This window comes from Hirundo rustica, chromosome 7 (genome assembly GCF_015227805.2).
Source record: "Hirundo rustica isolate bHirRus1 chromosome 7, bHirRus1.pri.v3, whole genome shotgun sequence".
Lineage (NCBI taxonomy): Eukaryota > Metazoa > Chordata > Aves > Passeriformes > Hirundinidae > Hirundo > Hirundo rustica.
In genome coordinates, this window is record NC_053456.1 from 8377587 (window position 1) to 8403384 (window position 25798).

The window sequence follows — 25798 nt, forward strand, 5'->3', positions numbered from 1 at the left end:
TCCCTGCGGAGATCCCCGCGGTACCCCAGGGCCGATCGAGGCGGGTCCCTGCGGGGATCCCCGCGGTACCCCAGGGCCGATCGAGGCGGGTCCCTGCGGGGATCTCCGCGGTACCCCAGGGCCGATCGAGGCGGGTCCCTGCGGGGATCTCCGCGGTACCCCAGGGCCGAGCGAGGCGGGTCCCTGCGGAGATCCCCGCGGTACCCCAGGGCCGATCGAGGCGGTCCCTGCGGGAATCTCCGCGGTACCCCAGGGCCGATCGAGGCGGGTCCCTGCGGGGATCTCCGCGGTACCCCAGGGCCGATCGAGGCGGGTCCCTCCGGGGATCTCCGCGCTCCGCCCGCGCTGCCCGTGCCCGGCCCGGCCGAGGCCCAGCGGGCGCTGCGGAGACTGCGCGGGGCGGGGACTGCCGAAGATGGCGGAGGCCGAGTGAGTCCCGGCGCTGCGGAGGGGCCGGGCCGGGCTGGGCCGGGGCTGTGGAGCCGCGGGCCGGGGGGTCGGGCCGAGCCGGGCCGGGCGGGTAGCGGCGCCCCTCGGCCCCGTGTTGCCCGCGGACCGGGGCGGTGCTTCGGGGCCGGGCCGGGGGCGACGGAGGGACGGGCCGGCGGGGCCGTTCCCCGGCAGCCGGGACAGCCTGTGCCCGGCGGGGCTGCCCTGGCCCGCGGCCCCTCCGCCGGGGCCGGGCCGGAGGTGCCGGCGCTGTCCCGGGCGGGCCGGGCTCCTTCGGCCCGGGGTCCGGGGCAGAACCGCCGCGCCCGATGCTTGACAGGCGATGGTTTGCTTTGCTTTGCTTTTGGCGTTGCCTCGCTGCAGGCGGATGGTTTCTTGCCATCTCCTGGGTGGTGTTGTCCAAATAAATCTTTTCGCTCTCGGCCTCATCGCGCCGTGCCCGGTGTGTCTGTGTGGTGTCAGAAGTTGTGAATCGCTCCCGGTGCGCAGGGACAGCGCAGGGGGAGCAGGACGGATCTTGTCCTTAGGAGACAGTTAAGTGACTAAGTGTTTTGAAAATGTGATAATTTACTTGTTAACTTTTTGCGCAATGCCAGACACCGTGTGGCTGCCTTGCAAGTCGTGTATGGTGCACGGTGTGTTGAAAAGCTTGGGCTTGAGTCCGTGCGTGCCAGCGAGCAAGGAAGTGCAGCTGAGACTCGGGCAGTGCCAAGCCCGCAGCTTTCAGTGCGGTGTTACAGTTGTGAATGTGCATTCCCAAGAAATGAAGGCTCAGAACTCTTGTTGGTTCAATATGTTGTGATCTGTTCCTATCGGAGAGGAAACCTGCAGTTAAACCTAAGACTTAAAAGGAGACAGTCTCCACTGTCTGCAGGAACGGTGGCCTCCTGGTCAGAAGGAATTGAAGTCTTTAGGGTTTGTAATTTAATTAAATGAAAGGTGATGATAGTATATATCTGTGCTGTGCCAGGGCATTGTGAGCTTAGGCTGTCTGGGGCACTGAAGAATCTTTCCTGAGCACTGATCCCTTCCAGTTGCTCTGGGGCGTGCCAGGTCTTAGGGTCAGTGAAAAATCTGAAAACTGATAAAACAACTGGGAATGACACGTGTAGGGTGAGAAACCACCAGGTGCAAAAGACTGCATCATGCCAGTTTCAGACCTTGAATTACTTTTATAAACATCTGTTGATGTATACCCACCCAGGTGCCCTCACTGTGGACAGGCTGTTTACCTGCTAATAAAAATATATTGCTCATGTCTTGAATAACTTGCACCTGCAGTGGTTGTGTGGAAGCAGTAAGTGATTTCCTTCCTCTTGCATTTAGATAAGCCTGTACAATTAAATATGTATTTGCTGGATGGCATGTTAAAAAAGTGGAAATTATACAAATGCAGGTTTTATGATTTGAAAGTGATTTATACCAGCATAAAATTGGGCTTTTATTTGAACATCAACGTTTCTAGGAGAAAAACCAGAAGAACTGATCGATGTTTACATCAATATTGCCATGTGGGACAGTTGATGATTCTTAATTAGGCTGAAGATTCCTGTAGTTGACAAATTAAAAGAAGTGGAGTCTTGTTAGAGGGAGATGCCATGAGCAAGTGTAAAATGGGGAAATAATCAATGCAGGGAAAATATTAATAGATTTCATCAAAGACAGGGACTTGGGCTGATCTCTCTCAAGTTTGGAGGGTGGAACTGGATGGTCTCTAAGGTCTCTTCCAACCCAAAACACCCTGTGATTCTATTTTAGTTGATAACCTTGGTTCACAAAATAGGATGCAGTAGGATTCTTGCAGATGACCCAAAGCTGGCAACATTTGCAGGGCCAAAGAGGTCTGAGAGATCCTGCAGGAAAAATAGATAAAGTTGGGTGTCAGAATTAGATAGCACCTACGGGCTGAAATGCAGTGTGCAAGGTCTGGAGCTAGTACCAAGAGACAAGGACTTTAGTAACAGGAAAGAAGAGAGACTTGAATGTGGTAAAGGACCACAGGACATGAGCAAATCACTTTATGACTGAAAAAAGAAACTGTTATCCTGTGTGCTGCTCATTAAAGAAAGACCTAGAAGTGTGAACTTTCTTATATATCAGCTTGGGTAATGCATTCAAAAAAAGGGATATGCAGATTTCAGGAAGTGCCAGAAGCTGTTGGGATGGTGAAGTGGAGAGTTAAGAGCTTAGGCAAGCTAAAGCTGAGAAGGGACATAACAGTTTGAAAACTCATGTTAGGCAGAATTCCTGCAGAGTTTGCAATTGTGAACTACAGCCTCCGATGCCATGTGTTTGAAAAGACTCCTGTAAATTCTGAGAATTCTGGTGATCACCTGGTGGGCAAAGCCCCGAGGGACACGAGGAAGACTCTCAGCAGAAATGATGTTTTTGTGACTCCATGATTTCTTTGCTGGAGGTTAAACGTATGATCCAAGCTCCAGAGCCGTGCCATCCAGAGCAGGGAAAAAAAATCTGGAGCACCTCCTTTTTGCTTGAAGGAAGCGTTACAATATATAGATATATATATCTATATACATACAGACATCAAGCCTGGCAGTCTGACTTGGTAAGGAGACCAAAAAGCCTGACACCTTGGTGGTTCTCTTTCCCCCCAAGATGGGTTCATGATTACAAGGAACGTGGGGAGCTGGCTGTGTAGAAAAGAGAGGACTTTTTTCTTTTTTCTCTTTTTTCTGTCTGTTGGAACTTTTTTTCATGTGATGGAGTATGCCATGGTGTGGCATCACATCTGTGCTGTTGACTGGAGTATCTTAACTAACCTGGATGTATTTAACTTCCCTTTTGGCTTTCAGTCAGCAGAAGTGAATGAATGCTAAGTCTTCTGCTCTGCTGCTGTGTCTCCAGAGGGCTTCCTCTGGATCAGCTGGAGCTGAGAGGAAAGGGGATGGATGTTCTGGTTTGGCTCCCCATGTGCCATAAATAAGAGTTAACAGAAGCTGCTACCAGCTGGCAGTTTCAAATTTAAAAACAATGTCAGGGCTTTTTTTCCGAAGTTCCAGGTGGCTAAGCTGTCGATCACAACCGTTGTTATACATGAGTGTGACACTGAATCCATGTATAACAAGACTCATGATGGACAGGTTTTGCTTTTTTTTTAAGAATGGGATTGGGATGGGAACTCTGCCATTCCTGTATTACCAGCAGTTACTCATGTCAGAGGCTTCCTAGTGCAAAGGCAGGTGGAGCTCCTTTTCCTTTGCCCTCAGGTGCTTCTGTGTCTGATTACATTCAGGTTTTTAGTAATGTAAAACTGGGCAGTTTTCACCAGACATGTGTGTTACTTTGATAAATATTTCTCTGTGTTGAAGTTACTGCTCTGGTTTGCTGAGCTGTTTGCTCTTACTGGAGGTTACAAAACATATGTGCTGCAGGATTGCTGGAATTCTGACTCCAGCCTCAGATTTACATCTCAGATTTCACTTTCCAGTTGAGAAATGTTTTTTGGTGTCTCTTCAATAAAAGAGATCTCTGAACCTCTGTGCCTGACTTAGAATTGAGGGCTGTGTGCTGCTGAATTATATAACCTCCAGTTGTTGGTTAAAGGAGGGGGAAAAACCTATTTATTCTTACTGAAAAGCAAGCCTTTCTTCCATCTGATACCTGTGTAATTTCTTCACCTCCTGGCATGTACTTTCACATTCCTAGTTGTCCCATCCACATGTTTCCTCCTCTCTCTCCTAGAAGAAAAAGCTGTTTGTGAAACATCTTCTCTTTGTAAGGCTTTTTTGCAGCTGTGGTTGTTTCTGCTATCAAAGGACTAATTGCCTCTTCAAAAAATTCAGAAAAAATATAATAAGCATTTTTTTAACCCACTCTCCAAATAAGTTAAGAGAAATACATGTAATGTTTCTTATATCCGAATTTTCACTCTTTTTTATTATTTTTCAGGGTTTGGGTGTCTCCTAATTGAAGAGAGTGGAAATACCAATTGCAAGTGAGCCCTTAGTCAGCCTCTTGGATGCCTCTGATAACTTAAGAAGTCATGGCAGAAAATGATGCAATGCCAACCTTACCAAAAAAGTGTGGCCCATACATTTCATCTGTAACCAGTCGTGGCATGAATTTGGTAATTCGTGGCATAGTGCTGTTTTTTATTGGTGTCTTTCTTGCATTAGTATTAAACTTGCTTCAGATCCAGAGAAATGTTACTCTCTTCCCTCCTGACGTGATCACAAGCATCTTCTCCTCAGCTTGGTGGGTACCACCTTGCTGTGGCACAGCATCAGGTGAGTTCAGTCATGTGTGTATGGCTGGTGTGCTGAGGTAGTTAGGTAGTTGCAAAAAACTGTGAGACGAGGGGAAGATAAAAAATTCCCTTTCAGCATCACTGTCCTTTTGGAGGTTTTTGTATCCTTCTGATCTCCCCCTGTATAAACAAATATGCATGTGTCCAGGAATTAGTTTTTTGCCAACTTGTCTTACTGCAACATTAACAGACCATAAGCTTTGTTTTTTCTGTTGGGTTAGAGCTTAACAGATGTGAGGAGGTGGTGCTGCTGCTGACCTGGAGTTGGGTTGTAGCAGTGTGCTCCCAGACAGCCCTTGAAAATACCCTGGTGGTGTCTGTGCAGCACACAGTGCCTCATTTGAGCACAGCAAACCACCCTGAGAAATGCTCCCTTTTGTGGTCCAGCTTTCCATTTGTTCCTCCTTCCATTTCAAGGTGAAATTTCACAGCTTTAGCTCTGTGGAGCTGGGAGCCCTGCCTGTGTCTCTGGGAGCTGAGGCCAGGCATGGCAGCTGTAGAGGCACAGTGCAGAACAGAGCAGCTCCATGCAGTTGTGTATCTCAGATGATGTGAACATGCTCTGTTTCTCCCGTGGCCATGCAGGGAGTTGAGCATTCTCTGTGTTCAGCCAGTTAAAGTGCGTGGACTGCTGTAGGCAGTAAGAAATACCCTCTTTCTTCTCTCAAGTATCAAGGCATGATGGAATTCTACTTTCTATCTGGCCCTGAAGATCTCTGGTCCTTAGGGTCAGTTTCATGCTTTACTGAGGGAATACTCTTAGCAGCCAGTACTGGAGGATTCTGCTTTGGTGACTGTTCTTACAGGGAGTATCTTCCTTGAGGCAAGTTTTAATCAGATTGAGAAGCTCACAATTCTGAGTATTAATGTGAGTTAATAAACTTGCTTTTGAGATGGCATCACTGTTTTACTAATGGTAATATTTAAGCCTGTTTTTTTCCTAGTAGACTATTGGGGTTTTTTTGATACCTTCTTGAAATTGTACACTTCAGATGTCATAGAGAAGCCTGATTTGAAAGGAAACCTTCCAAACAGCTCCCTGAACGTGGTAGTCCAGTGGAAATGCATTTGGCATGTAATGGTGGCAGTTACATACCTGCTTTATCTGTAGTTATCTTAGTCCTCTTCTTGTCTTGCGGAGATTGTTGATTAGCTTTTGGTTCATTTCCTGCATTTTTCTTTTATGCTTTAAACTGATTAAACTGCTTGTCTTGACAAATAAGCCTCTTCTGTATGGATTACTGGGGGTTGAAATGAACCCCGACTTGCTGCAGCAGCAGTGCACGAGGTTTGCAGTGTTCACTGCAACATTTGCACTGTCTGCTGTTTGCATCAGGCTGCACCTTGTGCTCTCTTGGTCACCTGAGAACGCTGCAGCTGCCAGTGGGAACCTGGGAAAGCTACATCTTGCCATCGTCTCACAAGAAACTTGTGGACCTTTCTGGGCCTGAGGGGTTGGTGGTTTTGATGGAAAGACTGGATATGGCTTGTAAAGTGTACTGTTTGATTTTAGTACTTGATTTTAAGCCACCTGATTTAAAGATACTACAGCCTTAATTGGCTTTTCCCAGCAGGAGTCACCCCTCTTGAGGTGTTCAGGGGTTTTTCTTTCATTATCAGTCTTCTCCATTTTCTTTCCTTATCTTCTCTGCTAGCATACATACAGGGATCCTCTGTGGTAAATGCTGATAATTCACCCATTTTCTCACCATTTGTACTTGCACAGCCTTCCTGGAATTGATGTGAACATTTCTCTGCAGTATGGTTTATTGTTATGAACAGAATAAAGGTATTTTGCATATTTATAATCAGTGGTGATCGAGGCTGCATTCAGAGAAGTCCTTTCATCCATCACCGTTATTAGTCATGAGTTTGGCCCAAGGCCTTTGGCAAGAAAATTGCTCAGGGAGGTTTTTTTTCCGCTCCAGCTTTACTGATGATTTATTTTCCCGAATCCTGGAGATCAGTTTCCTCTGTGGCAGAATAAAGAGCATTTGCAGTTACCCCCAGCAGTGTGCTGGACTGAAGGCACTGGGTACTGATGGTTCAGGCTCTGCTGTGCTCACACCATTACAGTCTAACATTAAGGCACTATTATTGTTCCTTAGTGGGGTTGGTAAAAGTCTTTTTAGCTGTGGTTGCAGTAGAGAACACATTTGTCAAGAAATATTGAAAGAGCATCGCAATTCCCTGGGGCTGGAATTCCAGTTTGCTTTCTGTATTCAACAGCTACTGTAGGCTCTTGGCTTTCTCTCATCTGGGTGAGCTTGAGAGTAGCATTGACGAAAGAAAAACATTCTCCAAACAAAGCCTGCTTGTGACAAGAACAAAAGAAAACACAAAATATCGATGTTATAAACCACACCAGTACTGTGGTGTGTTGGTTTTGCAGTTATTTTAAACATGTTTGATGTGTGGGATTTTTGGAAGTGCCAACCTGTAAGCTATTAATGCTCTTTCTGAACTACGGTGCAGATTTTGGTGTGGAGGAGAGCTCTGTCATCCTCTGCCCCTGGTTCAAATTTCTCTGTATTGCTACTTCGGCTGCAGTGGCTGAAGATGCTGCTTAGCTTTACAGGGCTTTTCTAAAAAATGAAGCTCTTTGAAATTCCTGTTCTTTTACAATGTGTGTTTCTGTGCTGTTTATCCTTAAAAGATGTGTTTTAGTAGTGACTATAATTGTCAAAGTCTAGATGGCCTTTTTTCTAGTTAAATGTTGCCAGTGCTTTAACTTCAGGGCCTTTTTTCTTTCCTGTCTCCACAGCTGTGATTGGGTTATTGTACCCCTGCATGGACAGACATCTGGGAGAGCCACATAAGTTCAAGAGAGAATGGTCCAGTGTAATGCGATGTGTGGCAGTCTTTGTGGGAATAAATCATGCCAGTGCTGTATCCAATAATCCAGTGATGTTGGTGGTAACAAATGTGTTTCCTCTTAAAAAAATCTTACAGTCAGTCATGGTGAATTGGTGTTAAATGTGTAACATGAAGCATTTTTGCAAGGGAAATGCAGAATATGTGTTAGTGTCGAACTCGTAGCAGTATCGGCGCTGATGAGTCTCACGTCTTTTTGTTCTGAAAAATATTTTCATTAGGAATGTCTCAATATGGAGCTTTGTCTTGTTTAGAGTCTTTATTTTCTTTGAATGATTAAAGTTAGTGTGAGAAGATATTCATGCAGTAGGTATTACAGAAGAGTGCTTTAGGATGTTTCAAGCTGATGTCCTTTTAATACTGTAGTAAGAACTTGAGGTCATGAGGGAAGCACATGCATTTTGCAAAGAGTGGGGAAAACTCAGGACCAGGAATACTCAGGACTATACAATGCCAGGAAATGTTGCTACCCCGTTCTGGAAAGAGATGTACAAGATGATGCCAATAGAGTACCCTGGGTGACAGGATGCTTTTCTCATGGGCTGGCAGTGCTGTGGGTCTGAGGGGCTTTCTGCAGTTATGCCTAGTGCCTCCTCTGTCAGCTAAAACCAGGCTCTGCTGCTGAAAAGTGGGGTCTTGTAGGGAAAGTTGATCATCTCTGCGACGCTCGTCTCCATCCGTGTCAGTTCCAACAAAGCTCACAAAAATGCTGCTAAAAGTTCTGTTCTTGTGCTACTGAATCTCCTCATTCCCACAAAGAGGGCACATTCAGTGCAAGGTGGGAGAGCTGGCTGAATTCTCGCTGAGTTTGCTTGGCCCCTGATGGGTTTTGTTGTTGGGTGTTTTTTCCCCACCCTCTGCTGTCCAGTATGGCCGGATGAGCTGGAGCTGCCGAGGTTCCGAGTCAGCCCCACTGTCCCTCACAAACCTCACTCTCCTTGCCAGAGCTGCACTGCTCTGGTGCTGTGGTTCTCACTGACCTGCCTCTACCTGCTGGGTGAGCCCGTGGCAGCTTTGCTGCTTTTAAGACATCAGGGTTGACAGCTCCTTTTTTACACGGGTCTGATTATTTACAGCAAATTTTCTGCAGTTCTTTAACAGCTGTTCCCCATATCCCAGGACATCAGTAATGTACTGTCTGTATTTCCTGCTTGACAGCTCTCCAGACTGCTTTCTCTTCAGCTGTTGCCAGTTCTGCACATTGCCAGATTTGGTGAGGGTTCTACCTTCTTTGACACTTTTTCTGAAGCTATTGATTTTATTCTGTAGTTGTTTATTTCAGTTAGTCAAGCTTGTTTCTCATTTTCACTAGGTCTCCTTCCAGATTTTTGTGAGGAAATAGGACGGTGGTTTATATACTGTCATCCCATAAATTTGCCTTCAGGCCTGTGAAACATGACAAGCCCCTTTTTAATTATCTGTTTTGGACAAGAGTAATGAGGATGAGTTAGTGTTTCCAAAACATTTTGAAGGATGTGAAACACACAAAGATATCTGAAGTGACTTCACAATTCTTTCATAAGCTGACATAACTGACTTTCTAAATCAACTAAATGTTTATTTACATGAACACTTTCCAGTAATATTTTCATTTTGATTCATAGAACACATTAACATTTTAATGTTGGGCTGAATGTAAAACATCGTGTAATTTAATTAAAATTTCAATTAAGAGTGATAAGTACCTTTTTTTGGTAAATCCCTGTCAGTGAAGAAACTTAATGCTAGATTTAAGTTTTCATACTGAGTGTAATAAAGGGCCAGGTGAGGGTGAGAAGTAACATGTGCATTGTGTGTCTGTATAAAATACGTGGTTGCTTGATAGGTGAAGAGGCTCTTAAGTCTTATCCAGTGCAAAGACTCTCAAACTTGAAGAAGTGTTGTAAGTTTCCTGAAATATTGACAATCACAAGCCTGAATTCCTTACACCTGATAGCTGTGTGAGAGATTATACAGGTAACACTCTACTTGTCTTAATGGGATTTTTTTTTTTCCGTTGTGCCAAAATAGACAGAATGACAAAAATTGCTGTGTACTTGTACGTGGTATTTCCAAGCTTATCCTTAACAGCCAACACAGAAGGTGGATTTTGCCAACAATATCCAGCTGTCTCTCACGTTGGCAGCCCTGTCCATTGGGCTGTGGTGGACTTTTGACAGGTCACGAAGTGGCTTTGGTCTTGGAGTAGGAATTGCTTTCCTGGCCACGTTGGTGTCACAGCTTCTGGTGTACAATGGAGTCTATCAGTAAGTATTAGCTCCCCTAAGGAGAAATAATCGTGTTCTGAAGCTAAATCAGAATAAGTAAAGGGGTACAATTTGACATGATTTGCAAAGCTGTCAGCACCTAATTTTGAGCACAGTATAAATTGGACTGTTTATGAAAGCTCTCATATGTGTGTAAGTGAGAAATCTAGTTGGAAATGCTAATTGAAATAGCTACCTTCTGAACAGCTTTGTGTGTTTGGTTGAAAAAATGCAGCTATAATCAATAAGACACCTCCTTTGTTGTTTGCTGCAAGAAATTAAATTTCTAAAATGGGTATCTTTTTGAGTTAAAATATCCCAATAATTGTGAATTTGCCTTGTGATTGGAGGATTCTTTGTGTTGCACGACACTGAGCTCAAAAATGTGCCTTCTTTTCCAGATACACATCCCCAGACTTCCTCTACGTCCGTTCCTGGTTGCCATGTATATTTTTTGCTGGTGGAATAACAATGGGCAATATTGGCAGGCAGCTGGCAATGGTGAGTCTGGAGGAGGGGGGGTTGATTGCCTTCCAGTAAAATTTTAAATGTACATATTTTTAAATGTACATTTCTTCCTCAGTGTATACCAGCCAGGTGTTTGGCTCAAGGGTGTGCAGTGAGGTAGAGATCAGCAATCATTTCTTGTTGATGTATTTAGATGAGCTGGTCATACTGTAAATCGGAGCACACCAGTGCTTTGCACTGTACACTGTTACATACTTTCAGGACCATGAACTAAGTAAGAGCTCCTGTGTTTGGGGAGAAATCGGGCTGTCTGACCTGCTCAGGGGACAGAAATTGCAGCCACCAGTATGTGCACAGAACTTAAGGAGATGAAATTTATCTGGGTGGAGTTTAACAAGAACTATTTTATCGCCTGTTTTGTAGAAAAATCACTTAAGTATTTTTCACTAGTTATGCAAATTAATACTATTTTTTCAACTTCTCTTTTTCAGTATGAATGCAAAGTCATTGCAGAGAAGTCTCACGAGGACTGAGAGGAAACAATATGCACCTTTTAAACAGGAAAATGTCTGACAAATGACTGTTGGAGGAGCATAAGGAACACTTGACTCTGAAATTGCCAAAATGCAATTTTTTTCCTTTGAGTGGTATACTTTACTGCAATCTGTGATTGCTGCTTCTATAGAAACCTTGATGTCTGATTTTGGTTACTGTGAAGTTACAATAGTATGCAATACATTTGACAATATTGGTTCAATTATAGGATTCTTTTTTCCAAATCTAAACAGTTTACCATATATTCCTGTCTGTCTGTAATGTTGCAGTGCCAAACTGAACCTTTGCACTACATTGCTGTAGCTGAAACTTCTTGATTCACTTTATCTTGAAAGTTTGAGGAATTTGTTCTTAACAGCTAGTGAAAGACAGAGAGGGTTCACGTTTAGCAAAGAAGATCTCTTTCCGAGATGATAGCCTGTAATACCTATGTGAAATTTATGGATTACAGGTGAACTTTGATGCAATAAGTAACTGATTTATGCCTATTAACACAGTATATAATTCTTATGGCTCATATTACAGGTGAGGAAACTCAATGCAGGTTTCATGGGTTATTGCCATAGCATTTCATTTGTCTGTGGTGTGTGCCCAGTATCACAGAAATGGAAACAGAGTCTGGAAACTATTTGCTAGGTTTTCCCTGGTATATCCAGCATCTATGTTTGCTTTTGAATTTATGTGAACAGATGCTGAAACTACTTGTGTGCAAAACAGGATACAGTTCGGGTCATTCTTGTACAATCCTTTAAGCTGATTTGTGTTGGTAGGAAAAACAATTTAGGGAGTTTTTATTGCAAAATTTAATTCTGCTGAAGTAAGTCAGCCACTACCATATAGTGTCATAAACCCCTCCATTACCAACGTTACTCTTGGTGGCACTTGCCATCCCCTGCTCTGTTGGCAGGGATCAGCAGGGCTCTATTTTAGCTACTGATGGAGCCCTCGTTGCTGTTACTGTGTCCAGGCAAGCGTAAATGCATTTGTTGTTGTAGCAGTTTTCTGAGGTAGAGGAGGGTTGTTTGACAGGTGCCTGTGCACAGACAGCCTGGTAGGACAGCGAGCCGAAGCAGGCTGTGTGCTGAGCAGTTCCCTTCTTACCAAGGATTTTAGTGTGTCACCCATATTTGGGGGCATACATGGAATTTTCTCTTGGCTTTGCAGCTCCCTTTTAAGACCACGAGCTGGAAGAAGTTCAAGAAGGCAGAGAGCAGATTGCAAGAGGACACTGCTAACCTGTGCCTGCAGTGAGTTTGGCATGGGCTGTCTCCACTTTGTTTTCCCCTTCTGTCTTTGTTGATGATGTTTAAATGTATTTGTTTTCCTTTTTTGTCTTTAAGTAATATTTTTTTAAGTCTTCCATGAAAGGTTTATAAGACATGTTACAGTCACCTAGGGAGGCTGGAGTTGGTCCAAAGAGCAAACAGACGTTTAGACAAGTGTTTATTAATAAATGTATGAATGCGTTGTACGCGAAGCTTGAACTAGGCAACTTTTTCAGTCTTACCTGCTTACCTCCAAGTCTGAAAAGTGTGGAATGAGCACTTGCAAAAGCATTGTGACAAAAGACGTGGTCACAAAAGAAAAATTTCTTGAATGGGAAATTGTAAAAATAATAAATAAGCAAGTGATGTATGAAGAGCTTGGTTCTGCAGCTCCACAAAGTGTCATCACCTGCAGCACACTGTCCTGGGATGATGTTTCAGGAGGGTGCCTACAGAGGCACTTTGCTTTAAGCAGAGGCAGAACATGTCTAAGCAGATCCCTGACCAGAGACTTTCTCTCAATCAAACCATATGGCAATAAAAAGCATTTTATTAATAAAACCAAGAATCTGGGCAGGAATGAAGGGTGAGTTTCTTTAGGCAGGTTCTGGCAATTTGCTGAAGAAGCTGTTGTGTCTCTCTCTTATAGTATTTCACCTCATCCACCTTCTTTATTTCAACAAAAGGCTTCAGCTTGGTGGACAGTGTGAGAAGTCCCTATTGAGTTATCAGGGCATGAGTGGCATAGAAATGGAGATGTTTCTTATCCTAACTGTAGGGAATAACAGGTACCTCAGTAGCCAGTGTGCTGGCTTGGTAAACAATGTAGTTTCATCATGACCAACGAGTGCGTACAACTGAAGAGGAGTTGTTTTTGCTATTCCCTTGGTGGTAGAACTGCTGTTACCAGTCTTGATACTTACACAGAAGCAGCCTTGTGTGTGTTGAAATGTGCAGTATGTGAGAAGTGGTTGTTGTGCATCCGTGGCACCCACTTTGCAGCACTTTGCACTCAGATTCATCTAAACCTGGTTAGACTGTGCTGTCCGCTGACTTTTAAATTTCATTTTGGAAATTTTGAGCATGTTGTGCAAAGGCAGCAATCATCCAAAATAAATTTGGGTGGAGTCCTTTATTATATGTGTCTTACTGTTTTTATTCTTCCTTGCCTAACATCAATCCAGGCTCACGCTGTGGGTGTCCTGTTTCAAACCGCTGTGATTTTATGGCCAATGTGTTCAAACCCTGAGAAAGGTTCACGATGAGAATGCTGACATGGCCTTAACTTTAGTGGTGTGGACATGCTGCTACTGTATAGCATGTAGTTAGAACATTAGACTGTCTTAAAAATGTTGTTCAATAAAGAATGAATAAGGTATAATTTACATGCAACTTTAAAAGCACTCTAACCTCTTCACCAGTTAACTCTTGTAAGGTCTATGCTGTTAAAACTGGCAAATTGCTGTTAAAAGCAAAATGTGCATTAAACACAGTTAAAACCTTGATTGATAGGTTTCTTCTTTCTTTAAGAAATTATATTGTTATTTAAAATACACTGAGTTGCCTGCTATCAGGAATCTCATAATAATTCTGACCATTTAGCTGGCATATTGGTTGCACATCTGTATAAAAATAGTGAAAAAGAAGCAGGGAAGATCAAATCAGATGTGATTCTATCTTAATTACCATGCTGAGCAGCCTTGGAAAATCTACTTTTTTGAATCTGCAGTGGGAATAAGATAACTTTACTCACAATACAGAAAATAGAGATTTAGATACAAATAGCTGCTATGGATATGAAAAAAAAAAAAAAAACCAACAAAAAAAACACCCCACAAATGGTAGGGAAATTCCTAATATATCTGTATTTATTAATGTTCTGGTCTGGATATGAACTGAATGTTACTCTGGTATTCACTGACTGCATTCATCGTGCTCATCACTGTCTCACAAATGGTGATAAAAAGAGGTTTGGAAATGTAATGGAAAAGCATCCAGGCAGAGGTGAGGAAAGGGTGGGAAGAAAGGTGCATGGGGGTTTGGGATGCAGTCCCACAGCAGGACAGCACCACTCCTGAAAGCTGGAAGGAGTGCAGGGGATGAGTGGAAAATCCTGTTGTTTGTTTTGGCAACCTGTGGCCCAAAATTCCTAATTCTGCTGTCAAAATGCAGCATCCTGAGCATGCCTTGTGTCTGACCAGGCAGGTTACAGCCAAGGGTAGAAATAACCATAATTTTGGATAGTAAGCACTAAGATTAGCCAAAAGCATATGAGTAAAAGTGTTTTGCTGGAAACTTAACCTCTCCCTTCCATCTGTCGCCTTGGAGAATGGAAATTCCCTGTCCTTCCAGCCTGAGGGTGTCGAATGGAAAGTTCCTTGGGTTTTGAGGGAATATTCCAACTGCTGAGAGCCGTCAGGCTCTTGAAAAATGCCTCCTGTGCCTCTCATTCCAACACGGCTGCTGTAAGCAGCTAGGAGGAGAGTAAACAAAGAAACTTTTCCTCCGTAGCTTCTGTACTTCCCTGCTGCCATCTGGCTGGGAGCTGCCACAGGGACCTGTGAGCATACACCAGTCCTCCCTTTTTTTCTTTTCCGGTACTCAAGGAAGGAACATAATTCCACCAGCATCACCCTGGACATTTTGCATATGCTTTTTACATTTTGGAGCAGTGTTAGCAATAATTCCTGATGGCAGTGGGTGAACAGAAGCTGTGGAAGTGGTGTTGGATATCAGCTCAGTGCTTGTGGAAGTACGTGCACAGCTGGGCAGAGGGAACGCGTGCCTCGCCGTGGGAATAGCTATCTAACGCTGTTAGTTCTGATGCCAGTACTAAATGCAAAGCATGAGTAATTTTGCTGCTTGATGTTCAGCGCTAAACAGTAAATGAAAGGTCAGTCCAACATGTTAACTGTCATGAAATAGTAAACACTCCTTTAATTGCTTCAGGCAGCCAGATTGGATTTTTGGTGTGTCTGTTGTCATGTTTTGAGCAGCATGGTCCAGAGCCTTGTCCTGATTACCTCCTCCCTGGTCAAATGACAAAGGCTCAAATTAAAGGATAAACTTTATGCCTGGATCTTTCAGCACAACTGAGAGTTTGTGCTTTGAATGTTTAAAAGCTGTGCTGGGAAGAAGTAGATGTTGTTTCTTGATCTGGTCAGAGCTGAAATCCAGGTTGGAAGGTTGTTTGGCATTTTCTTGAGGTTTTCCTTTCTTATTCTTTGGTTCTGTGGCACAGAAGTTCAGTAGCTCCTGTTGCACATCCACATTTTTTTAGCCTGCCCGGCACTGTAGCCGATTGGAGGCAATATATAGAAACAAAAAGGAATGTAAAGTGAATGGGCAGCTACTAATTTTCCTCAGGCCAAGCTGGTTGAGTGCTCTGTGTCCAGTGTGCCCTGTACATCTGTGTCAGATGCACAACCCACAGCATTTCCACACTGAGGTTCATAGGATTCACTTTCTGTACAGGCAGCAGTTCTGCCTTGTCTTTGTCAAACATCCCTGCAGGAGGTGACCTGTTGAACTGTAGTTTGCAGAGATAATGTGCACACATTGCAGAGCATTTGCAGTGGCAAGGTCCCCAGGTGTAGCCATAAGATCTTCCTTTTATGACTGTTGGTGGAAATCCTGAAGTTGTGCCTTTGAAGCAAATACGGCAAAATATTAATTGAAGGAAAAATCTGTATTTATAAATCTATTGCTGTCTGAATTCCTGATGTAGTTTGGCTGTTTCTGTTCTCTGATTAGTTCAGTGTATGTCTTGTAACAACATTTAGCTATTTAATAGTTTTTAGTAATCAAACCTCAAAGCAAGATTTGTTTCACACAATTATTAGGGAAAAATGTTTGCACTAAAAGGAAAGCTATGAGGAACAGGGTTGCTCCTTAATTTACCATATAGAAATTACGCAAAGAGAGCCTCCAGCATTTTCCATAATGTTGCAAGAAGGAAGAGGACAGTAAGTGATGGTTTCTGATTGTACCCTGTGTTTCAAAACAAGGGTAAGGGGAGACCACAAACACATTTGTATTGACTTGTCCTGGTCTCAGCTGCTCTCCAAAGACATCACCTCACTGGCAGTGATCACCAGAACATGTTTTGGCTCGCCTGTTTTTCTCTATCCCAGCTGTGCCAGTTGTTCCTGCAGTGACTAGGGATGCCTGGGGTAAGCCAAGCTCTGCCACCAGAGAATTTTCACTGGAATATGGCTTTAGCAACTTCTTGCTTAGATTGGCACGTTCCATTTGAACTCCGTGAGAAAATGCTGGTCTGGCCCAGGGCACTGGTTGGTAATGCTGAGGTAAAGTGAGGGATGTGACTCCACTGTGTTCATGTGCGGTGAAAGGATGCCCAATGCCTGTAAGGACATCAAGTGCATGTGTTAATTACAGATTCCAACAATGAGCAAAGTTGCCCTGCTATGCAGAGTACAAGTTCTTGTCTTGAGACATGCCATCAGTGTGCCAAAGAGAGAAGAATGTGCTTTCTTCCTCCTCCTTACTCTCCCTTTGCACAGATACATAGGAGCTAAGGACAGTTAATCCTGAACTTGGGGCCAGGACTATGTATAGGCTGGGATAGCACTGAAAGACTCCACTGTTTCTTTTTAAAAACAAATGCTTGTTCTGAGCTGCACGTCAGGTGCAATCACTGCCGAATGAACTGACATGCAAAGCCAAGTTCTCAGCCGGACTGGCATAACTCCATCGATTTCAGTGGATATGCAGCATTTCATGCTGGTTGGGAATTTGGCCCACTGTGTTTGAAAGGGATGAAATTGTTTAGACCATACTTCTTTCCTCATCTGATACAGGTCAAAAAAATTCCTACATTGTGCAACACATAAGAGCAGCACTCTGTGGATTCTGCCTTTCCCTCCTCTCTTTCAGCACTGATGAAAACTGTCATCGTCCTCTGTGATTTGCAGTGTGTGCTTTTTATATGGGATATCAGCTCTTCAGGAGAATCAGATCTGGCAGAGCAGATTAATAATGATGCAAATGCAAAATGTTGGCTGCTGATGAGCTTGTTGTCATAGATTCTTGCCACAGTCCTGCTTTTTTTTTTTTTTTTTTTCTTTTTTTTCCCCAGTATTTTGCTTGTAGGAAATTCAGCTGAGGCTTTGTGTTGGACCTGTGCCTGCTCTGATTAAACTGGAGAGAGAGAAATAATACTGCTTTGTGTGGCTTCAGAGTCCTCTTACCAACCAGTTTCCTCAAATCAGTACATCGAGCAAAAATGGTGCTGGAGTAGTGGCTTGAGGATGAATTGAAAGATCCTGAAGATTGATGTTTTAAGGACATGAATTGATGAAGTGATGTGTCCACTGTGGGGATGGATATAAGAAGCATTAGGCATGTATGTAGGTAATAAGTGTAGAGATGCAGTGTTAAGAAATAATGGAGCTGGTAGAAAGTATGTCCCTGTTCCTGAAAATGTGGGGTTTTTCCAGGTTAGTTCTGCAGACTTTGATCATTGTGCTGGTCCAGGGGATGAACTTTGGCACAGGGAAGAGCAGCAACATGGGGGGTCACTCGATAAGCTGGCTGGATACGAAAGGGAATTCAGTTTAGATGTCAGGTCAAAATGCCCAGCTCAAAGACAAATACCAGTGGTATTTGTATAGTACACACATGGACCTTTTTTTTTTTTTTTTTTTTAATGTAAATTTACAGAGGAGAATCACCTCTAAGTACCAAAAGACAAAGAGAGGTATGACAGGTTACTTTTGCATTCAACCCTTAGCCTTGTTGGGAATAGGCTTGAAGGTGTGAGGGAGGGTTGGTTTTTCAGACCCACCCATTCAGGATGCTTTTTTGCACCCCAAGTCCCTGGATTTGTAGTGTGTTTTGGGATGTGAAACCCACTGGGTTTCACCACTCTGGATCAGCTCACGGGTAAATGAGGATGGCTGTGTTGCTCTCACAGCCCTGTGGCTTGACAGATGTGGTCCCTGAATCTGTTCCCAGGCAATAAAATAAGATTCCTGAAGCTGGAGTTGTTCCCCCATCCATGCAAGGTCAATGCAAAGGGTTGGCTTCTTCTTGTCTGTGGTGTTTCTTCCTCCTGCCTTCCAAGCAGGACACCAGAGATGCTCTGCAAGGAACAGGGACCCAGTTGCTACCAGAACCCCCTGAACTTTCAGGGAAGTTTCAAAGCTGTGGAGACAGCATGTGCTTTCTGGCCTCACGTGAATCAGCTTTTCATGGAATACTTTCATTTTGGTGAACTGTCAGACCCTGGTAGTTTGTGATTTCCAAAGTCACAGTAACTAGTGAAACCCGGAGGGATGTGGTGAGTTTGGTCATGGAGCTGCTACAGGGCAGACTAAAGGGTGGGACCTAGGAAGGGGTCTGTGCAGCACATTCCTGATCTCTCTCTTGCACAGCTGCCCTGAGGTGCACGATGGAATTTCACTGAGGAAGGACAGAAACAGGAGACTGACACTTGTAAAGACAAATCTTTGTGGGATTTGATACCCTACCTAATGCTGACTGATGCTAAAGGGACTTCATGTGTGGGAAACCTTGCTAGAAAAGTTGTTCTGCTTGAGTCCAGGTAAATGGTGGGCAGTACCTGGTGCATGCAATGAAGATGAACATATGCTCATCACTTTGGCATCTCTTAATTTGTTAATATTATTTACCCCTGTTCATTCTGATATCTAAAGCTCTTGAAGGCAGTATTTTATCACCATGTCATTGTTTCCCTGAGATGGTTCACAGTACTGTCTACCATGAGCACTGTGGCATCTTGTCATTGATTATAACAGTAACTTCCAACTTAATCTTGCTTTGAAAACAAAGTGATTTAGATATTAATTTTCCTGCACTTCTTCAATATCAGGCTTCTCTTCAACACAATACCATTTTTAATTAATTCAGCTGACCCTTTGTTATGATTTCTAATGTAAAAAAAAAAAAAAAAAAAAAAAAAAGAAGTCTGAATTTATTTTGGCAGACAGTTAACACCTAAAGCATGTACCTTGAAGCATTTACATATATCCTTAACTTCTGGGATGTCTTCATCATGCTGATGTGCCTGAGGTCTGACATGGGTTGTTGGATGATACCGCCTCCGTTCCTGGGAAGATCGTGGGTTTTCTGAAGTATGGAGGGTCTGGGCCATGGTGGGACCTTGAAGGTGGCTGCAAACAGAAGCTGGAGACCTGTCTGCTCTTCTTCTCCACACTGGTTCAAAGAAACCCACAAAAGCAGTACTCTGAGCCAAGTGGTAATTGTACGGTTTTGATTTACAGTTATCTGAGTGTTGAGGAAAAAAAAAAATAGTTTCTTTTCAGCGCCGTCTTGTCAAAATGCCAAATGCCGCTTGTTTTTGACATTTTCAGCTACTGTTAAATAATAGTCTTGCTTCTGTCACAGCTAATGTTGACTTGAAGGCAGTTGTGCATTTCTCAACTCAAATGCTAAGCAGACAGGCTTGGGTCTTGACAAATATTTTTCTGGGCTTGCCCAAGGCAACTAAAAATGAGTTTCTAGTTAATAGTTTGTTTTAAAATTCAAATCGGTGAAATAGGCAATTAAAAAAATGACAATTTTCATCAAAATTTGCAAATTAAACGTCTCTTTGCAGTCAGAGCGGGTTCAAGGAACTGCAACAGATAATTGCTATTTGAAATCAGTGAAGTATCCAGCATTTTAGGGCCATGAGGATTGTGGCTGTTCTGCCTTAGTAAACCTTGATTGATTTGGTAAATAAGCATTTCAACTTCTCTCTTTAAAATAAATAAGCAATTTTATTGCTTTATTGCTTACCCCTGTATGGGAGGTAAACAAGCTCTCGAGCAGCAGCGCTGTAATATCGTGAGCCCAAGTGCCATCTGTCACCGAGAATTCTGTCCCTTTATGCACAATAGCTTCTTATGGCATTAGGTCCATTGTAGGTTAATTGATTAGCAGAGATCCTCCTTTCAGTTGTTCCTGCTTTTCTTCGCTAAAGGACCGTATCTCTCATCTCCATTTCCTCTTCTCTCTCCCGTATTAGCATACTAATCACACCGAACTCCCACTGCTAAAAAACTCTATCCATTTCGTACGGGGGGGAGGGGAGGAGGAATAAGCCAGCTTTTCCTGGGAGATTTGCGGATGCTGTGTTTTATGACGGTTGGAAGGGAGGAAGAGAAAAGAAGAGGTGGTGGCAGAGGTGAATAATGCACCACGCAGGCTCTCGTGTGCCAGTGAAAGCTGAGCCTATGGCTGCATAAATATTGAACACGTTTGAGGAGCACTATTAAAATAAATATCAAAGGCAGCGTTGCTCACACATCTGTTTCTCCTCAAATTTTGCCACAGCGCTCTATATTTGTTTTCTCTCCAGCTGTTAACACCTGTCTTTCTGTCAGTGGTAATAATGCAATGTTAGGTGGGCTATGGAGCTGACAGTGACATGAAAGAATTCTCTATTTTTGATGTAAGAAATTGCTTTTTTGAGATTAAAAAGAGCTCAGTGAACAAAGATATATCCTTGTGCTAATCCTTCAGAGCAGTGCATAGGGGATTTGTTGTTGTTTTAGGGTGGCTTTTTAACGAACTACACAGACTTGGGCTTGTATTGCACAGCTGAACTTGAACTAGATGAGACATCCTACAGTGGGCAGCTACTGCTTGCCTTTGTAGTTATCATTTTATTGCTGACATATATTCAGAAGGTTGTGTGTGCATGGTACTCCTCTCTCCATGTGATGCTTGTTATCTAACCTCATCAAAAGTGTATGCTGTGCATTGATTGCTTGCAGAGAACGCACATCCAGACGTGATGTCTTCTTTATTTACCCCTCAAATGAGCACACTATGCACAGGGCTGCCTGAGAAAGTGCTTTATGCCTTTGCTGTAGCCATCAGCAGAAGGGCCATAGGAAATGCTCAGCTCTCTTGGCATTGAAGATGATGAGACAGATCCTCAAATAATATAAACTGAGAGAGCTCATTTACTGTGCCTTTTTACCTAATGCAGAAAAAAAAGTTATTTATTCCTTTTGGCCTATAAAAACACATCCTGAGATTTAGGGCAAAAGCACTGATGAACCACACCAGAAATAGGCCAGGTAAGGCACAGGCTCAAGGTTGTTGAGCCTATATTTAGTCCTCATGCCACCTTCTCCTGCAAGGCAGTCCATGGGTGAAGAAGCTCACTTCCACTGTGGGCCTGTACCTTTCCATCCATAATTCCTTCCTGTGCCATAATCCATAGTCCTAAGGAGAAGAATGTGGGCGAACTTTGCAGGTCTTTCAGCACAGGTTGTTTTTGCTGTCTGGGTGACACCGAGCTGGCAATCAGACAGGGTTTGTCAAGAAATGCCAGGGTGTGGCATGGCAGGTCGATGTCCCCAGGTTTGGTTTGTCTTTTAGTGGTAGGTACGGTTTGGTCAGACACTTCAACAATAAATTATTCTTCTCCTTCTGAAGGCGCTACATAATAATTTATGGGCACGCTATTCTTTCATTAATAAAAGAACAGGGTCAATTTTCAAAAAGATGAGCTTGCATCAAAATTTGCCACCAGGGAACAAAAACTGACCATGCAGCAAAGAGCCCTCAAGGTCAGAAATTACCATCTTTGTTATCTGTGGGAGGATATGGAAGTATGAACCACGTCATGGCCAGCCTGGCCCTTTCAGCCACCGCTTGCAGGGCTTCCCAGGCATCAGTCAGACAGGCATCTCGGGAGACACAGGCTGCCCAGGAGCATTCCAGGGAAGGATCCTTGTCCGTGAGCTGTAATGGTTAACGCAGAGGGGCTGCGGCGTCAGAGGCTGCCCTTGGCACGGAGGCTGCGCTTCCCCACCGCAATTCCTTGTGCAATGCCTGTTTATTCAGGCTTCACGCAGGGATGAAACATTTGACCCATTGTGCGGGAGCGGGTGGAGGAGAGGAATTTCCCGAAGCGCTCTGGGCTGGCTGCGCTCTTCTGCCATTAAAGCAGCGAGGGGGTCGGGGGGCTCATTGTTTTCCAAAGGAGAGGATTTGGGCCAAGGCTGAGCCCTTCAAAAAAGTCCCACCCCAAAGATCTGCAATAATAGAAAATTGAACCCAACTGTAACTCCGGAAAAGGGAGATGATGTTATAGCATGAAGCACTCCTTCATGTTTTCACTTTGCCATGGGGGCTGAATGAGCTTTTGGGGAAAGTTTCTTAGATGTTTAGTGCATGCTGGAATATTTTCCACTGCCTGGGGAAAAACTCCAAGGTGCCAAAATTCGCTGTCACCCTCAAGTCACCCATCCCATATTTTAAGTGCTGTTAGTGCTGATGGGTATCCACAGTGTATTGGAACTCCTGGTATCTCTCAGAAACTCAAATACTGTGCAAATTACAACCAGGATGCTCAGGGAGCAGAATGCCCCTTTCATAGCAGATGGCAGCAGCCCACAATGTCCTGTAATCAAAACATAAAATATTACTACTTTTGCATGCTGTGTTTGGGAAGACATGCCAAAGAGTAGTTAAGTTTCATAGGCTCAGAGAAGTTTCTCCAATAGGAAACAAGTTGTTTGCAGGGTTTGGCTCTGGGAGGTTTTTTTTGATTTTGTTGTTGTTGTTGTTGTTTTTACTAGATAGATCTGTCTTCAATCTGCAAGTGCAGTGGGTCCCTGAATATGGAATTGTTACAGAGGTAGGCTGGACAAGGCTGTACTTCACTACAGCAGAGCCCGAGAGTTTAAAAGGTCTTATAAACCTGTTTGGGCTGAGTGATTTGGCATTGCCTTAGAGGCCTTTGCCCTGGGAAAGTTGTAGGGTCTGGTTGCTCTTGGGACAGGCTTCTCAAAGAGGAGGGTTGGTCTGATGTGACTTCAGCTCAGCGCCGTTCCGCTCCCAGATGATAAATGGTGCTGTACACGACGTGTGCAGAAAAGAGCATCCTTCCTCCTGGAGACAAATTACTTTCTAGTTTCAGCAGGCTGCATGGTTGTGATTTTTCCCCCCGATGTAATCTGTATTGGGTGTAATGTTACATAATGTGCGATTAAAGACCAGTGATGACTAAGAAGGTAAGTGATCAAATATTTTACCCGAGACACATACACACATCATTTATCTCACTTTTCTCACAGAAGAAATTAAACCAGTTTCCTTGGCTGTTAGTCCAAGTATATGAAAGCCTGGGTTTGATTAAGCGTTGAGCCTCACTTTCTCCAGGCGATGTTATTCAAGTTTTGGGCTAACAGCAGTCCTGTGAATGGCTCTCATCAAGTCCCAGTCCATATGGTTTATTTTGTGGAGCAAAGAAATCAAATCACTTGGGTTATTCTAGAGATTGTAATGTCGCAGCAAGGAAGTTCTCATACTTGCTACAGAGGCCTGCTGGCCAAATTATTCTCCCATCCTAGATGGGAAAACTCCTGGTTTATGCCGTCCTAGCACAGATAATTTTACCCAAATAGTGACTCTGTTACACTTCCATTCTTCTGAATGTGTGAGTGCTAAACAGGCTGCCAGTATGAATGATGAGCCATAACAACTGATGAAGCAAGAAAGACATCAGGAAGGATGCCTTGAATGAGAGAAAGTGAAGCCTTTAGTGCAAAAAATCTTCAGTATAAGATGGCTGCAGATCTACCCTTGGGAAGGGATGAGCATACTCCAGCCTTATGTCCTGTTCCCTGACCTCTCCTGGTACTACTCAACTGCTCTTTGAGTTATTTGGGAAGGAGTAAATTGACATCAACTGGTTTCGACATCAGCACCTAAACATGAAGAGCTTATCCTCAGTGGGACATTCTCAGGGTTGGCCAAGTATACTGAAGTTTCTTCCTCTCTGTACCATGCCAAAGTCTTTGTAAAACTAGCCTCAAATCCAGCAATTTTCCAACAGGATGACTGCAGCACAGCTGCTGTCCCAGCTCCTCCATAGCCCTGCAGCAGCTTCTTCACACAGATGAGGAGAAACCCGAGCCAAGCAGCGGGGCACTTAACAGGAGCCTCACATCTGATATGTTCATTTTTTTAAGTGCAATGAATTATACATTTCCATCCAAATTCTGAGCATTCAGTTTGCTCATCACAAAAGCCACCAGCACAGCTGGCAACTGTCCCCCTGCCTCGTTTGATGGGAAGGGCTGTAAATAACCCCCTAGCCAAATTCTGGGTGAACAGCGTGGGTGTAAGGCACTGCAATCCTGCTGCAAACCCCACTGTGCCAAGGAGGGAGCCCAACATGGAACAAGACAGGGCTTTTAATGCCTGTGCAGTAACAAATGGATTAGAGATGGAGTCAGGCTGAATAGGAATTGAAAAATTTCCAAAATTTGAAGGTATTTGTATTAGTTTTCACTTTCGAGACTTTCCAAAACGTTTATGTCCAGATTTTTTTGGACTTCTCCAGCACGTACCAGAGGGGCCTGTGCGATGAAATATTTTTTCCAGGCTTTGCAACAGGTCCCCTCACACAACTGTCCTCTGTCTTTGGGCTGGCATTGGGCTCGTGGCGTGCCGGCAGTGCACGGTGAGCAGGCAGCCCTCGGGTGACAGAGGTGCTCAACCTCCCTGGCTTTGCTCTGCTGAAGCTTTGCTCCGTTCGGGCTGAAATATGAAGTGTTAAAAACTGCCGTTTCCCTCCTTCCAGTTGCATTCCTGAGGGAAATTCTGGAAGGCGGCCAAGCCCCAGAGAAGGCAGGAGCCTTTTAGAAGAGCAGTGCAGCTGAGGCAGTGGGAGCAGCTTGTGCTGGGAATTCCTGCAGCTGCCAGGGGATCACGGTGCTGGATGGCCACGGGAAGAGGAGCAGTAGCACCATTTCCTCTGCCCTCATCACCTGCTTCTGGGCCTCGTTTGTTTTCTCTGTGTCATCCAGAGTCAAATCATGCTCTCAGGGTCTTGGGGAGAGGGAATCGACACTCCTGGCCTTGCGCTAGGGAATGGCAGGAGAAGGCAGGCAGAGGGAGCAGGAGGCAGGAAAATGTGTCCTCCTCACCTTGACCACAGGCATCCGGAGTGCAGATCCTCTCTTCCTCTGCACATCTCCTCACTTCCACTAAAAACCATGACCCAGTGGCAGCACACTCTGCTTTGGGCTGAAATGCTCGTGGAAGGGAGGAGCACTGTTCCACTTACTCATACCAAGAATTTATATTGGGGGGTGAGGGAGAAGGGAAACTTAATTAAAAATATGCACACAGATCAGGAAGCAACAAGTAGCAGTGGTGGAAGACTGAAATGCATGGGCTTGAGTGGTCAGAGCCACACAAAAATACAAAGAAACACACAAAAATACACTTCAGTGATCAGGCTTTGACAAGCTTGAACTGTGTGTTAAACAAAAACCAGAAAAGGTCACGGGGACATTCATGAAAAGGTATTGGTCAAACAGACATGCTTGTGTGGAGCTGGCAGGGCCTGCAGGGTGTCAGCTCAGACAAGCACTGTCCATCCCTCCTGCAAAGGGAGTCTCACTCCCTCTTTTGAGGGTCTGTCAGTACCAAAGGCACTTTGGGGCAAACGAGGGTTCTGAGCTGTGAGCAGGGCCAGTGCAAAGCTCCCGCTCTGGAAGGCTGCAGCGGAGCAGCCTCATGCTGTGTGAAATGTTGTCATACCTGCTCTGGAAGGTTTCAGTCACCTTGGAGGGGATTCAGCTGATTCACTCACGTGCCTCACACTCCATCTGCCCTCCCCTGCAGATGTGGGGTCTCACACCAGCCATCCTCCCTCCCTG

At 44.2% G+C, this 25798-nt stretch overlaps 1 protein-coding gene across 3 annotated transcripts; it reads left to right on the top strand.

The window, feature by feature from the left end:
- The first annotated feature begins 353 nt into the window (after positions 1-353).
- Positions 354-13630, top strand: INSIG2 (insulin induced gene 2). Of its 3 annotated transcripts, none has more exons than XM_040069677.2 (6): positions 354-429; positions 4360-4697; positions 7482-7606; positions 9671-9837; positions 10239-10338; positions 10797-13630. In XM_040069677.2, the coding sequence occupies exons 2-6, from the start codon at positions 4454-4456 to the stop codon at positions 10836-10838; spliced, it is 678 nt and encodes a 225-aa protein (XP_039925611.1). In that variant the 5' UTR covers positions 354-429; positions 4360-4453; the 3' UTR covers positions 10839-13630. The 3 variants fall into 3 exon arrangements, with proteins under 3 accessions (XP_039925611.1, XP_039925612.1, XP_039925613.1); XM_040069678.2 differs by lacking the exon at positions 354-429 and adding an exon at positions 738-983; XM_040069679.2 differs by lacking the exon at positions 354-429 and having other exon boundaries at positions 4402-4537.
- Positions 13631-25798: the final 12168 nt, after the last annotated feature.

Excerpts from the sequence above, each read along its gene's own strand:
- INSIG2 (XM_040069677.2), top strand. The coding sequence starts at position 4,454 with ATGGCAGAAAATGATGCAATGCCAACCTTACCAAAAAAGTGTGGCCCA. Across the intron at positions 4,698-7,481 it reads TTGCTGTGGCACAGCATCAG|CTGTGATTGGGTTATTGTAC; the intron begins GTGAGTTCAGTC and ends CTGTCTCCACAG. Across the intron at positions 9,838-10,238 it reads GTGTACAATGGAGTCTATCA|ATACACATCCCCAGACTTCC; the intron begins GTAAGTATTAGC and ends CTTCTTTTCCAG.